The sequence below is a fragment of the Sarcophilus harrisii genome, chromosome 1 (assembly GCF_902635505.1).
Source record: "Sarcophilus harrisii chromosome 1, mSarHar1.11, whole genome shotgun sequence".
In the NCBI taxonomy this organism is placed as follows: domain Eukaryota; kingdom Metazoa; phylum Chordata; class Mammalia; order Dasyuromorphia; family Dasyuridae; genus Sarcophilus; species Sarcophilus harrisii.
In genome coordinates this window covers 351,287,694-351,302,855 of record NC_045426.1, presented here as the reverse complement: position 1 = coordinate 351,302,855, position 15,162 = coordinate 351,287,694, and the positions used below count along the sequence as shown (strand labels likewise).

The following is a 15,162-nucleotide window of genomic DNA, read 5'->3' as shown; positions in this document are numbered from 1 at the left end:
GTTTCCTGGGAACAATATGGTGAAATAAAGTATTTAGGGCTTTAACCTCAATTCTCATTTTCTAATAGTCCAACAGGGAATCTGCTTCTGTTTGCTCTGAGACACAAGGCACCTGTTTGGTTACTCTGGTTGCCTTCCTCAGCCTACTCTTGTTTTGTCCCTGAGGGGTCATCACCATTAGGCTAGTAGCAGCTGCAGCAGCCTTCCCATCTCTTGGTACAGATGAGTAAGCACTTAGAATGAGCAGAGAGGCCCAGAATCCCCCCTATGTGTGGCCAAGCTAGCCTACCGGCTCCTCCCTCCAGTCACTGACTCTTTGGAGATGCTCACCTCCTTAGGCACAACTGTAAGAGTGACGATTGACAACAAGTTCCCAGCAGCCGACTTACCACCCTGGGGACTCATAGGGCAGGTTTACATCAGAAGTAGGGAACTCATTCAAGAAATCTTGCAGCCAGGAGGCTTTTCCAAATATTGCCTACCAAAAATTACTCAACACTTTTAGATGATTCTTTGAGCCAAGGATATTTATGAAACTTTATTACTCCAGACAGAGACAGTCTGATTTATTGGGAGTTTTTAGGGAGTTAGTGGTGAGGGAGGCAAGCCAAAGAGCGAAGAAGCAAACTACCAAACTAAAGTGAGTTTTTTCTCTTCAACTTGCCCATTTCTCTTCCTTTTAAAAATTTGTGTATGGAATCACCTGGCTTTGTGTATGGGATCAATATATGGTATTTGGAAGTTTTTTCAAGTAGAAATAATGTTTTGTCCTTTGTTTGTGGCAAAAACATTAAAGATCTTCAAATAGTTAGATGGGAATTTTAAGATTTCAGTCCCCTATTTGTATTTGCTCCATTCAATTCAATTCAAAAAGTATTTATTATTGATCAGCAAACTATACGTACTTGTTAGATCCATCTTACTTGTTAACAACTACTCTAAGTTTGTGAGACAGCTGTAACTGTCTGTAGCAATAGAAGGGAACAGCTACCTGGTGCTAAAGTCATAATACAGGAAACCTGGGCTAAAAGAGAACTAGGAAAAATTATGAGCTAGATCATGATTTCATGACTGTAGAGCTAATCGGCTTGGAGACTGTCTAATCCAACTTCCCTCGATATACATATAAAGAAAAATGAAGCTCACAAAGATCAGGATGTTTTTTTTTTCCCCAAAGTCACACACCTAGGAAGTATCAGAGGCAGGATGAAAACAACTGGTTGCAACAATTTCTATGTAGGATTCAGGAGTCCTCAAAGACTCAGTTTTCAAATGATTCAGTATAATTAGGACCTTCACTGGCCACCAAAGGGATCAGACCATGACTTTGTCCTATGAAGCTCAAAACTCACAAATCTGGCTGACTCAGCCAGATATTAGGATGTCGGAGAGGTTTTCAAAACATTTGCACAATATGGACAGGGTTCTATACAAAACTTGCACTGTAACTGAACAGCTTAAAAGTAATCCCTCCTTAAGAAGAAAAAAGAATCCAGTCAGTGATAGACCTGCAAATGGGCATTCTGGAGGCCAGTGTAAGAATATGAAAAATATCATTACCTCCAGTAAACGTATGCACTGATTAAGTTCTTACTGTGGTAGTGCATTGTATGAGTTACTAAAGACAAAAACATTTAAAATACAATCCTATAAGAAGTGTTTAATCCAGAAGAACTGGATTAGAATCCAGAAGAACACAGATTTAAACCTTCAGGAAGACCTCAAAACATTTTACATATAGGAAGCAGGGAAAGATCACAAAAGTGTAACTAACAGAGCTTCGATTTAAATCCAACTTACAGACCCCTACCCCCCCCCCAAAAAAAAACCCTACTGTATATACATGCATATTACTATAGATATACCTACACACACATATAGACACACATATTCAGATAGGTAGTTAGAGAGACAGATAAATAGATAAGATAAGATAAATGACAATACATGGTATTATAGGGCAAGTGTTCAGTGAATATCCCAATAGATAGGTATTAGAGGAAATAAGAGGATGGAGCAATTATTATGTGCTTGTTAGAGAAGGCTTCAAAGAAGATAAAGATAAAGTAGAATGTGAAATCTATCTTGAAGACCAGAGAAGACTTAGATAAACAGGAAGAAAAAGAGAGGACAATCCAAGCAGGAGCTATGGGATGAGCAAAGCATTGGAGATGGTTATTCCTATTCCTATTCCTAAGGTGATGAAATTAGGACTGTACAGAAGGGGATCATGGAAAATAAAGCTAGAAAGGAAGATTGGAGATAGATTATAGAAAGCCCTAAATGCCAGACTAATAGTTATAGACTTTATTCTACAATAAGGAGACATTGAAGGTTTTTATTTAGCAAGAGAGTGACATAATCAAAGCCAACTATATCTTTAGAATAATTTACTAGGCCGTGGTGCCTACAATGGATAGAAGGCAAAGAGTATCAAGTAGAAAAAATCCAGAGATCAGGTGGGAAGGGTCTAATAGAAGAGTCCAATAACAAGACTACTAAACTTGGAGAACCAGGATCTGAATTGAATTACCTGGGTAAGCCTCAGAAAGTCCCTTCATCTCTCTGGGACTTGGTTTCCTCAACTATAAAAGGAGACAGTTTGACTTCATGACCTCTAAGGTCCCTTTTAGTTTAGAATCTAAAGTTATGCATGATCTGATAAATAATTTCTATTTAAAGTATAAAATCATAAATGAGTTTAAACTAAATAGAGACAGGGTAGGTTAGAAATTGTGAACACACAGAAATTGGGAATTAAAGAAGTAACAAAGGAATTTTCCCTCTATCAGTTAGCCTTGGACAGAAATGTCCACATTGGGGATGAGTTAGCAGATATGATATTTATCCTTTGACTCATTTCCTTTGATCCTTGTCTTGTGATGTCAAATAATGTTTACAGCCCTTTTTGGTCATATTACGTTAATGACAAAACTGTATAAGCGCCTGTTCATATATACACTTAAAGCTGGTAAGGATTCAAAAAGGCTGCTTTGCTCCTACAAGGTTTTTGCCCACTAATCTTCTTCAAGCTTTTGCTGCTACCATTCCTTAACCTGAATTAGCATGGCATAGATCACTGAGCTCCCCCTGGGGATGATTAGGAAGACACAACTGCTATTCTCTGTCTCTATATTTCTCCTCTCTCTCTATCTAGATCTATCTTATTTTTATCTGTCTGTCTATTTTTCTTCTCTCTCTCTCCCTTTTTCCCTATACCCCTTTCTCTTTCTCTTTCTATCCCAATTTCTGCTTCTTTCTCTGTGTCTCTGTCTTTCTTTCCATCTCATTATATATCTCTGTCTCCACCTCTCTACTTGTCTCAGTCTCTGTGTCTATCACTGTCTATCTGTTTCTTCACCCATACCTCCTTCCTTCCCTCCCTCTCCCTATCCACATTGTGATTTGCTCAGGAATCTAACTGGTTCCTCTGACAAATCCATCTGCTTCCCCTTGTTGTTGCAATAAACTGTGTGTTTTCTCAGTGAGGTTTGGTTGAATTTTAAAAAATAAAAACAAACTTGTTTGTTATAAGAATGGGTGTAGTCTTTTAGGTGTGGGTTCCTGTTTTCTCTTGATTTTTATCTCTTGCATTGCTGCCTTGTCATATATTGTATTCATATAAGTCACAGTCACAGTCTTTCTTTTACTATGAGATAGAAAATATTTATCATTTTTCCTATTGCTTTTCTCTCTCAAGAGATCTGCACTTCACTTCCCAGAAAGAACGTTAAATAAAACTGTAACGTTTACTTTAATGGTCATTCTTGATTAAATAAATGCAGAAGGATAGAGAAGAAAGAAGAGAAAAGGGAGGAATAATATGTTAAAAAAAAGGAAGGAAGGAAAGAAAAAAAAAGGAAGGAAGGAAAAGAAAGGAAGGAAGAAAAAAAGAAAGAAGGAAAGAAAGATCCATTGTATAATTGATACATAATTTTAAAATAATTCATCAGGTTTTAAAATGCCATTCTTCTGAAGCACAAATTGTCTAGGCCAAAACTTAAAATGAGCATTTCTTGAGTTTTGATGATATTGGAATCAATCAATCAGAAAGTATTTATTGAATACCCATCATTATAATACTATGGCTATAAGGTGTCTAGCCTACTAAGTAGATCAAATAGGTAGAAGGGACTTTAGAGTCCATGGAGTTCAATTACCTTATGTTGCTGGTGAAAAAACTGAGTCTCAGAGCGGCTAAGTGACATCTAACATCACATAGGGAAAGAGAGAGAGAGAGAGAGGGAGAGAGACAGAGAGAGAGAGAGAGAGAGAGAGAGAGAGAGAGAGAGAGAGAGAGAGAGAGAGAGAGAGAATGGAGAGACAGAGAGACAGAGACAGAGACAGAGAGAGAATGGAGAGAGAGAGGGTGGGAGGGAGGAAGGAAGGAATCTTTCTATAAGATAGCTCCTCTCTACCTTCCTGCCCAAACCACCATATAAATATAAAGATCACATAAGCATTTGTCTCACCAAAACTGTCTCATTTGTGAAAACCCATCTGCTCCAGCTAAATGAAAAGGGAAAGCATAAAGAAAACCAAGAAGGAAGGTTTGGGGGAGGGAGTGCTTAGGGAAAGAGAAAGGTTCAGTGAAAAACATTGTTTCAATGCCTCATGAAACAGAAAAAAGTTTTAGAAATTAGACTTTTAAACCAGGAACAGGCCTTGAAAAAGCCAGAAATAGGAGCTTCTAATATCTGGAAAAACTCAAAATAAATGACCCAAAGAAGAAACCCTTGAAGATAAAGAAAAGCACTTTTTTTTTCTTTGATACACTATGAGGCTAATCTTGTGGTTTGTGGTTTAGTAATAATGGCAAAAAAAGACAAAGAGGTCAGACTTTTAATTAATGAACAACAAACAGGTTTTGAAAGACCTTTCAGATATTCCTTTCAAATAGTTCATTTTCAGAACTCATTCATCTAACATTTTGGCATAAATGAAACTATTTTATTAAAAATATTTAGGGAATAAAGTGTCAAAATTTCAAAGCTCTCTTTGGTGTATACACACATACACACACACACACACACACACACACACACACACACACATATACAATAATCCAGACTTGAATTTTATACAACAGATTTCTTCTAGAGTGTAGATAGTGCACTATCCTCTCTATCATCAGTCATATTTTCTCAGTGGCACTCCAAGAGAGTGGAAATAGCTTATTCAATTATGAGAAATTTAAATCCATTAAGAAAAAATGACATTCACTAGCAGTCCAGCACACTTAACACATTTCTCTAAGAATTTTTCTACAACTAATTTCCCTTCAGTGTTCCTGACCATAAGGTTTCAACTTTCCATTTTATGAAGCTCTAGTACTCCCTGACTCTTCTTCTCTCCCTTTCCTTCTACCTAGGTGCCCATTAAGCACAACTGTTTCTCCCTCCTGTTGATCTAGACCCACTGTATAATTGACATGTAATTTAAAAATAATTCATCAGATTAAAATGCCATTCTAGTGCTATACACACTGTCTAGGCCAAGACTAAAAAATAGCATTTCTTAGGTTTTGATGATGTTGGAACCAATCAATCAGAAAGTATTTACTGAGTGTCGATCATTATGATACTAGGGTTTTAAGACATTTAGCCAATTGGGTAGATCGTACAGCTAGAAGGTATTGAGTAGCAAATTTGGGATTTGAACTTGGGTCCTCTGATTCCAAATTCAGAGCTCTTACTACAAAAGAAGAATTTATAGGACAATTAGTCACAAAAGATGAAAAGGTAAGGATGAGTTGTGACCTGATTCATTGGATGGGGTAACTCACATTGATGAAATTACAGATTCACCAAACTATTGAAGCACTGGTCATCATTAGTTGCCTAATATTTTAACTTCTCCCTCCTCTCAGAAATAGCTTGATTAATTTCGATAAAGATTCCTCATAACTCTCAAGTTGTAATATCGTAAATGGCACCAAATAATGCAATCTAAAGCAGTCAAGTCATCTAGAAAAATCAAGGAAATTTTAAGTAATGTTAATAACACAAGCAGGAAGTCGGCCCTCTGAAACTGTAATTTAGTGAAAAAGTAAAGACCATTTTTCTGGCCTTGCTTCCATATGTTCTCAATACACATGACAGAATATAGATTTTGTTAAGAAACAGTGTGTAGAGAAAGTCACTTACCTATATAAATGTAACATGTGAATATACTGATTCTCCAAGATTTCATAATTAGAAATGATATTTGATTCACTAATAGCATGACCATTTTTATACCAAGTTACTTCTGGCTTGGGTTGACCTGGGAACATAAAAATAAGAACATTAGTTTTCTTTAAATAGATGTTTTAGAAAAATTAAAAAATCTGCTGAGCTGTAATCAAACATAATGAGAACACCATGGATAGTACAATAGAACAATAAGACTGAAAAGATTGATACTGTCAGCATACATTAGGTTCCAATAAAAGATTAAGTGCATGACTGAGAAAAGAACTAAACTGGTTTAACAAAGATAATTTTCCTTTAAATGACCCAAGATTTAAGGAATCTGGGCTGCTTGACTGGTGTTTGATGTAACTGTCAAAAATTCACCACTATAATTCCAATAGACTTGGGATGGAAAATGCCATTTATCCAGAATGAGAACTATAGAGGCTGAATATGTATAGAAACAGCATAGTATTTTCATTTTTTGTTTATTTGTTTGCTTTTTCTCTCTCATGGCTTTTCCTCTCTTGGTCTGATTTTTCTTGCACAACATAACAAATACAGAAATATCTCTAAAAGGATTGCATACTTTTAAGCTATATTGGATTGCTTACTGTCTTGAGGAGGGAGCAGATAAGGGAATCTTTATATGTATTTGGAAAAAAATACTATTGAGAAAGAAAAAAGTGTCACTATCCCTTTCCTATGCTTTTTTCCCTCTAGTGGATTCATTAGTTCATAATACAGCATTGGGCAATGTTGACTGGGTGGATATGGAGAAACTGGAAGTTCCAGCCTGTGGGTGCTTTCCTATTTTTATGAAGCCTTTAGGTTGGGCTATTATTAAGTAAAGTCCCAGGGATTCTTTCCTCTTCTTCTTTTTTTAAAATAACTTCCATCTCAGAGAAAAATCCTTAAAAGTGTTGCAACAGGGTGGGAAATGTATCAGGGCTTTGAAATGTCTAGTCATCTTAAATTCATTTCCAGAATGGGCTCCTAATCCTCTCATATTATGTATTAGGAATTTTTGGCTGACAGCCCCAGCTATCATTAAAGGTAGTGATTCTTATCCTTCTAAGGACATTTAAAGAAGGAAAAAAATGAAAGGAGGGTGAAGAATGCCACAAGATAAAGCCACATGTACAGAGAAAAGATTGCAGAGCTTGAAAAAGTCTATAAAGGTCACTCTGTGTCTCATTCATTTTTAGTCTTCCTGGCCTCAGCTCCAGTGACTGCTCCCCCTGAGCATGCTGTGAATGTTCTTCCTGGCAAATGAGACAAATTCCTCATCAATGGCTTGTCCCTTCAGGTAGGAGCCTGAGTAAGCAATCTGCTGAGTGAGAGGCAGACAAGCTGGCAGGCCAGCACATGCCTTTCCCCTGGGCTCTTGCTAAGGGTATGACTTCCATGGGCACCTCAACCAAGCAACCAATTAAACAAGAATTGCTTCTTTATGATTGTTTTTATCCATTAGGGAAGCTGAGCCCAATTTGGACCTTAGAGTCATATGACCTTTCTTTACCCTTTTGCCTTACAGTTCCCTTTTCAATAACTTTTTATTATTCTCATTTTTATTGGGATTCATTTCTTTTCCTTTTCAATGTGGTCCATATAGAGCAAGCTTTTTATGGCAAAGCTCATTTTATTAGGTCTGTACAGGATGATATTAAGTTCAAAAGCATAAGATGAATTTAGACTATATACAGGGAAACATTTATTTGCCTGGATACCAGAGCCATAACTAGTATAGGGCAAATTGCTTCAGGGAGCAGACGTGGGTTGAGGAGCGGAAATAGTAAAAATATGATTTAAATGAGATGTCTTTACATTGTTGACAGGAATTCACTGAGATGCAAGCACACTCACCTCTTCCTTAGGCTTAGACAGGTTGCACCCACTTAAAGAGTATATATTGAAAACCATCATCTTAAACTCTGATCATCAAGTGACTTGATAATTCCAGAATTCCTTAGATGGAAGAGAGTAGAAGTAATGGAGAAGTCTAGTCTGTAAGGTTCTATAACATTGAAGCTCTCTGAGTAGCATTATGAAATCTATTTTGGGTACAGAGAATGGCTAAGAAATATCTAGGTTTTTACCTGCACCTCTGTTCTACTACAGATGCACAATCTAAAGCCAGAATATATTTCAGAGCATGTAGTCACCTAAGAAAAGTCATCCCTCCACCTTTCAAAGACAAGCCTATAGCATAACTTTTCCTGAGAAAATAGAGGTTACTATAGATGTCCTATTTTTTTTTTCTCCTTTCCAGTTAAATATATAAGACCTAGATTAAGGGATGAACATCAAAAAGAGTATGAGTAGTGAATTTAGAGACAAAAGACCTAATCCAAATGTCCAATTTACTGTGTGATGTTATGTAATTTGTCTGAATCTAAATTTATTCAACTTTAAAATTAAAAACAATACTTTTTCCCCCCTTACAAATAGTCCAAAACTATTTCCACTTGAAAGTCTGACATTATGCTATATAGATATGGTAATTTGAACTCTGGATTCAAATACTTTAAAAAGCAAAAAAAGGAAAGAAAACAAAGAGATGAGAAGGAAGTGGAAAGTAGGAAGAGAAGGAAATGAATCAGAGAAAAATGAGAATCATAACAAATTGAAAGGGAAACATAAATAGGCCATAATTAAGATTAGCTCCACCCCTGAGTTGAAGTAATCATGTGATTTTTCAATGTAATAACTGACTCACAGAATTGTTAAAAGGATAGAGTATATCATTTATTTCAGAAAGCATTCTAGAAATCAGGTTCTTAACCTGGGTGTCAATTAATTTGTTTTTTAAAACATTCTAATAACTATTATTTCAGCACAATTTTGTAAACCTATGCATTTTATTTTTATAAGCATTTAAAAACAATTTTGTGAAATGTCCATAAGCTTCACCAAACTGCCAAAAGTATCTGTGACAAAGAAAAAGTAAAGAAATCTTGGACAGGAAATCAGGAAACCTAGATTATCATGGCAGCTCAATTATTAACTAGCCTGGTGAACTTGACCATAGCATTGAGCCTCTTGGTATTTCAATTTCCCTATATGTAAACTAAGAGGATTATATTTGATTATCTTTAAGAGTCCCCTTCAGTCTATAATACTATTTAAAAGTCAAATAAATGTTATTACTTTCTATTTACATCCAAGAAAGTAGAGGGCATCTTCTTGCCCATTAAAGGTGATAGAATGATTAAGTAATTTGTACCAATTTTAGTTTATTTTATTAGAAAATGAACATAGTCACAAAGGATGTCAATTATTCTTCCATTTGCTAATCAGCCAGACCTTTTGTTTCTCCTCTATTCACAGATTACTGAAGTTTTATCCGTTTATTTATTCACTCATTTTTGTTTTTTCAAAGAAGACAGACAGGGAGGAGTACATTAATTCAAAAAGTCATGCTATTTGGTGGCTGCTCTAGTAGGAAAACACAGAATAGAAAATGAGGAAAGAGATGCAAGATATCACCAAACAGTGTTCTGGATTCATTGTGGGTTTAGGAATCTATACTAACTGCCATAGATCATAAAGAATGGATCTATGGGGGTTATAATATGAAAAGGTATCAAAATTCAAGTTAAATGCACTGGATCCTATTGGTCCAGGACCTTCAAATTAGAGTATCTACATGGTTTATTCGTGAACAATCAGGAAACTACAAAAGTGGAAGCTTACTCAAGCTACCAGGTGAATGTGGCCCTTAGGCAATTTTACCTGGGAAGAAAGGAAATGAGCATTTAAGGGCCAGCTCTCTGATAAGTATTATGCTAAACATTTTTTTTTACAAATACCATTTCCTTTGATCCTTACCACAACCCTGCCAGGTGGGTGCTATTATTAAGAACTGAGGCAAACAGAGGTTAAGTGACTTGCCTAGGTTCTCATATACACACTTAGGAGGGAGAGTAAGTAAAGGTTTTTCCTACGTTTGGGGAGATTTTCTATTACATCAAAAACATTGCATCAGTAAAAAGTTGTTCTTCATAAGAAACAGCATCAATAAATATGCTGAATTGAAACATGAACAAAACATAAATGAAAAAGAACAAAAGGCCTTTTTTATAATTAGATTTCAGATGCTGATTAGCTAGTGTTGGTTACCAGATATTGTGCATCGAAGAACAAGATCTGATTTCTCAGGAATCTTTTGAGAAGGCAAAGTTGATAGGAAACACAGGGCACTCCTCGGGGCCAGCTCAGAGTCTGTCATTCTCTCATGCCGAGTAAATCTGGGAGAATAAAGTCTTTGTTAATGATTCTTCATACTAAGTTCTGTAAAATGTTTAAATTTCAGTGAATTAAAGAGGTCATAGCTCTACCATCAGTTATTTAGGAGAATCATTTCCATTGGGTAATGGACATTCACAGGGAGAGGTAAGCTTTCCCAAAGTTAAAGTCAGCCAATCGATTGGCATTTCTTAAGTACTTACTATGACAGATATGCTACACACTAACATAGGTATATTTCCTGTGGTTCAAATTCAACCCTCTACCTGTTTTTGTACAGATCTCCAGCTAAAAATGATTTTTCCTACCCTTGGCCTAGCAAAATCTAACTAAGATGGAGAAGAAAAAATTGGGGCAAAAAAGATAAATGAATTCACCTGAGACCAGAAGTCTGTTCTATACCCAAACATCTCTGCTTCCTCCTCCAACACACTGCTCTTGTGATAATTTTCTTTATGCATGAATCCAGATCACAGAACTACTTTGCTTAAAATTTTTGATGGTTCCCTCTTGCCTACTGAATAAAATTTAAACTCTTTCTCCTAATATTCAAGGCTATCCAAAGGTTCCAAACTGTCTATACTAGTCCCCAGTTTTGACTATTCCTGTTCCCTCTTCTTATCCCTACATGTGTTTTCTCTTTCTGGGTCTTTGATCATTTAAATCAAATGAGATAATATTTCTAAAGTGCTTAGCACAGTGTCAGGCACTTAGTAGGTGTTAGATAAAAGTTAACTATTATAAGTAGTTAGATGGATAGAGTGTCAGGATTCCGGAAGACTCATCTGGCTTCATATCTGGCCTCAAATACTTACTGTGTGGTCCTGGACAAGTTACTTAACCTTGTTTGCCTCAGTTCATCTCATCTATAAAATGAGCTGGAAAAGGAAATGGCCAACCCCTCTAAAATCTTTGCCAAGAAATCTCCAAATAAGGTCATAAAGAATGGGAGATGACTGAAAAATGACCGAACACCAACAATAGTTGTCGTGTTATTATTATTATGAGGAGTTATTATTATATCAGGAGTAGTATATTGTGTCCAAGTATAGAATAAAATGACTATCTCTGCCTGTAGAGGTATATCATTTTCTTTTAAGTTCCAACTCAGGGTCTCTCTTCCCCCGTAAACCGCCCCCCCCTTGCCCAAAATCACCCATCTGTCCTCTAAGTTCTTGCAGCTTTGGATCTTTCCTATGTGCTTATGACAGTCTTTCTTGTATCAGTCACTCTATATACACACTTTATTTCTGGTCTCATTGCTCCCCTTTCCCCCCACTTTTTACATATTAGTAGATCCTTAGGGAGCAAGGGTCTGCTGACTTGATGCAGGGCTAGAAACCCCAGATATGGAGCCAGAAGACCTAGATTTGAATCCCAGCTTTAGAACTCCCTACCTATGGGATCTTGTACAAGTCATGAAGTACTTTGAATTTCACTTTCCTTGCTTGCAAAATGTTGCTCAGACTTGTCCAATGTGATGTCTGGGTTAGCACCCTGATGCCTTAGAATCAGCCAGAGTCAGGATAAGCAAAAGTCCTTGGTCTTTATTCTTGGTCTTTAGGGGGAGAAGTAAAGGGGATGGACACAAGCTCTCCACAATATCCCTTCTCCTCGTCCACCATCCAAGTGACTCTGGCTTGTCTTACTCCATCCCCTAATCCCTCCTACAATTCTCTGTGTACACTAAAAGATCGAGCCAGCACAAGATAGTGGGAAGGGCCATTTTCCAAACATATGCTAATAGAGTATTGTCCAATAGGTAATTAGCCTCAAGTGCTTGGTTGTCTCATTCCAGTGCACCTATTCAGAGTTTCAGCCCTTTACAATACAGTTCCTTCTTCATGATCCCATTTGGGGTTTTCTTGGCAGAGATACTGGCTTGGTTTGCCATTTCCTTCTTCAGCTCATTTTACAGATGAGGAAACTGAGGCAAGCAGGGTTAAGAGATTTGGCCAAGATCACAGTTTTCAAGTGTCTGAGGCTGGATTTGAACTCTGGTCTTCCTGACTCCAGGTTCAATATTCTATCTACTGTGCCATTTTGTGTCAATTCTCTGAACTTTGTTTTCCTCATCTGTAAATGGGTATGATATTTGTAACACAAAGCTTAGACTGTTATTATGAGAATTAAATGTGATAATATATAGAAAGTCCTATATAAATTATAATTTATGTATGTAAATTTGAATTATTATTATCTTTATTTCATGGTAACCTAGAATAGCATCTTGTTCCTAGTAATGTTTTTATTGCATTGAAGTTAATCTATCAGTTGTTTTAGTCATTTTCTCTTCTTATGCATCTCCCATATTTGATTATCCTGGGTAAAAAAAAAAAATTATTCTTTGAACTTTCATCTCATATAGATATTTTTCTACATCCTCCTATGCAATCCCTATCTGGAGTAACTGTGTTGGTATCTAAGTCACTGATAAACTGGAAAACATTTAGAGGATAGCCAGGATAGAGAAGGGCTTCATAATCATGCTACATAAGAAATGGGGATGTTTTGGAGAACCAGAGACATCTGAACATGATGAATGAATAAATGGATGAATGAATGTCATTTATTAAATACTTACTATGTGCCAGGCACTGTGCTAAGCTCTGAGAATACATACACAGGCAGACGGCTATTTTCAAATAATTGAAGGACTATCCTGTGACAGAAGGATTGGATTTGTTCTGCTTGGCTCCACAGGGTCTAATTAGGAACAGCCAACCATTAGCGGATAATACTTTGAAGATGATTATCTCATATAACATATCTTTCTTTTGGGAACAGGATAGATTATATGATCTGTGAAGTATCATTTAGCCATAATTCTGTGAGGACAAGTATACAAATTATTAGAACAATTTTGGCACCTAAAGTGAGCTTCAAAGGGAGATAAAGCTTCTGAGGGTTTGAGATGAGGAAGGACTGGGGAGTGGATTGTCTAATAAATGCCAGGAAGTGAGAGATAAGTATTTCAAATTGAAGGATCCTATTTGGCTAGAACGTTGAAATAATGGTGTGTGTGTGTGTGTGTGTGTGTGTGTGTGTGTGTGTGTGTAGGGATAGTATGAAATAATTCATCTGAAACAAAAAATGTAGCCTTCAATAACCACCAATAAAGCAAAGTATATTTTACCTTTCAACAATATATATAATTTTGTCAGTAATAAGCCAATTCCTTTGAAAATGATTGTAGAAAAGTTAGCTATGAAATCCAAGTCATCACATTTAAAAAGAATTTGTACCTTTCAGGCAGTAATCTTACTTTCATTTGAGTTATTATAATCTTGATTTTTTAAAACATGTGGCTAATTTTAATGGTATTCCTATCAATACATAAAGAATTTCCTCAGTCATTTTATAACACTTACCTTGCCATTGTCATTATATAGAGAGCTCTCATCTCTGCCTTTCCCCAGGATCAAGTAAGAGAATGAGAATAAAGGTATCAGGACCATATCCTGCCCTGAGTCACTTGTGTCTCTTCTCTAAATTGCTCATGTGCTGTAATACTGAGAAAAGCACTTCATCTGACCCCTCTCACCATCTCAGCACATATTGCAACTACAGGGTACTGACTGTACCCAGGGGAAAAGGATGATAGCTAATGAGAGTTATTTGAAGCTTTCTTTGAGGCTAAAAACCATTGCAGATAAATGCAAAGAGGTTTATTAACTGTAGCTATTTTAATCTTAATTTAATTCTGCCAGAGAGTAAATCCAACATGTACAGTCAACCTGAAGTACTGGATGAATGGAAAGGAACAGTGGTGGGGTATTAGCTAATCTCAGATGGTAAATCCACCTAAATGGGGTTTCCTGCCCTCTGGCCATGTGCCAACTGGAAACTGTAGTTGTCAGCAAAGAAAAGTGCTCCTGGGAAGAAAACCATATGTCACCCCTAGGTGACAGGGAACAGATCCCAGATAACACAGAGAAAAAGAACAGATACTTAGGAGCTGATTGCTAAAGTTGTTAATGTAGAGATAATTTCTCACCATTGCTAGGCTGGATTCTGCTCATGCAGAATAATCCTAAAATTTGACTTTGTTCAATTATCTGAGCAGCAACATGATGTTATTGATCTATTGCTGGACTTAGAGTCAAGAAGACCTGAGTTCAAATAAAATCTCACATAATTACTAATTTTGTGGTCTTGGATAGATTACTTAACCTCTCTAGATTTGGTTTTTTACTATTTGTGAAATGAGTTTGGATTCAAAGGAATTCTAAGAAAACTTTGAGTTCTAAATCTCTAAGCTGATAAATATACACTCTTTCCAGTGAGAATCGGGGAAAGGAAACACTCAAGTATGTAGTGGGATAGGATAGATTAGGGTTGTTATGAGGGAATATATTAGGAGCAAAGGAAGAGTAAATCTAGGGGAGTTAAAAATCATAGAATGTGAGGGCTGGAAGGTCTCTTTCCTGGAACAACCTCCATTTAATAGATGAGAAAACTGAGCTCTAAAGACATAGTCATTTGCCCAGAATAAAACTATTTAAAGAAATAATAAGTATTTAGACTTAGCTATCCAGACTCCCTGTCCAAGACATAGAAAGGACTGATTGTCCTGGCTGTCCTGCTCCTTTTCCTTTTAAGGATTAGGATAAGGAAGACAAGCAAGATTGTGCTACTATAAATGTATAAGGTACAACAAAAATAACAAAGCAGATTTTCACATACCTCTCTTAATCTCGGTTTCCTAATCTCTAAAAAGAGGATAATAATAGCACTTACT

The 15,162-nt window shown here is 36.4% G+C and overlaps 1 protein-coding gene across 6 annotated transcripts in view; it reads right to left on the bottom strand.

Moving 5' to 3' along the window:
- ALPK2 (alpha kinase 2) overlaps positions 1-15,162 on the bottom strand; it is a 171,198-nt gene that overhangs the window by 146,063 nt on the left and 9,973 nt on the right. For 2 of the 6 annotated variants that reach the window (XR_004230843.1, XM_031945913.1), the window contains exons 1-3: positions 13,793-13,936; positions 10,296-10,423; positions 6,147-6,264 (exon numbers count right to left, since the gene is read on the bottom strand). Coding sequence is in view for 5 of the 6 variants with exons in the window: in XM_031945913.1 (XP_031801773.1) it covers positions 6,147-6,264; positions 10,296-10,423; positions 13,793-13,824 (278 nt within the window). In the remaining variant the exon portion in view is untranslated. Of the gene's footprint in view, positions 1-6,146; positions 6,265-10,295; positions 10,424-13,792; positions 14,312-15,162 lie in introns of those variants that run through there. The other 4 variants (XM_031945911.1, XM_031945912.1, XM_031945914.1 and 1 more) reach the window with 3 other exon arrangements.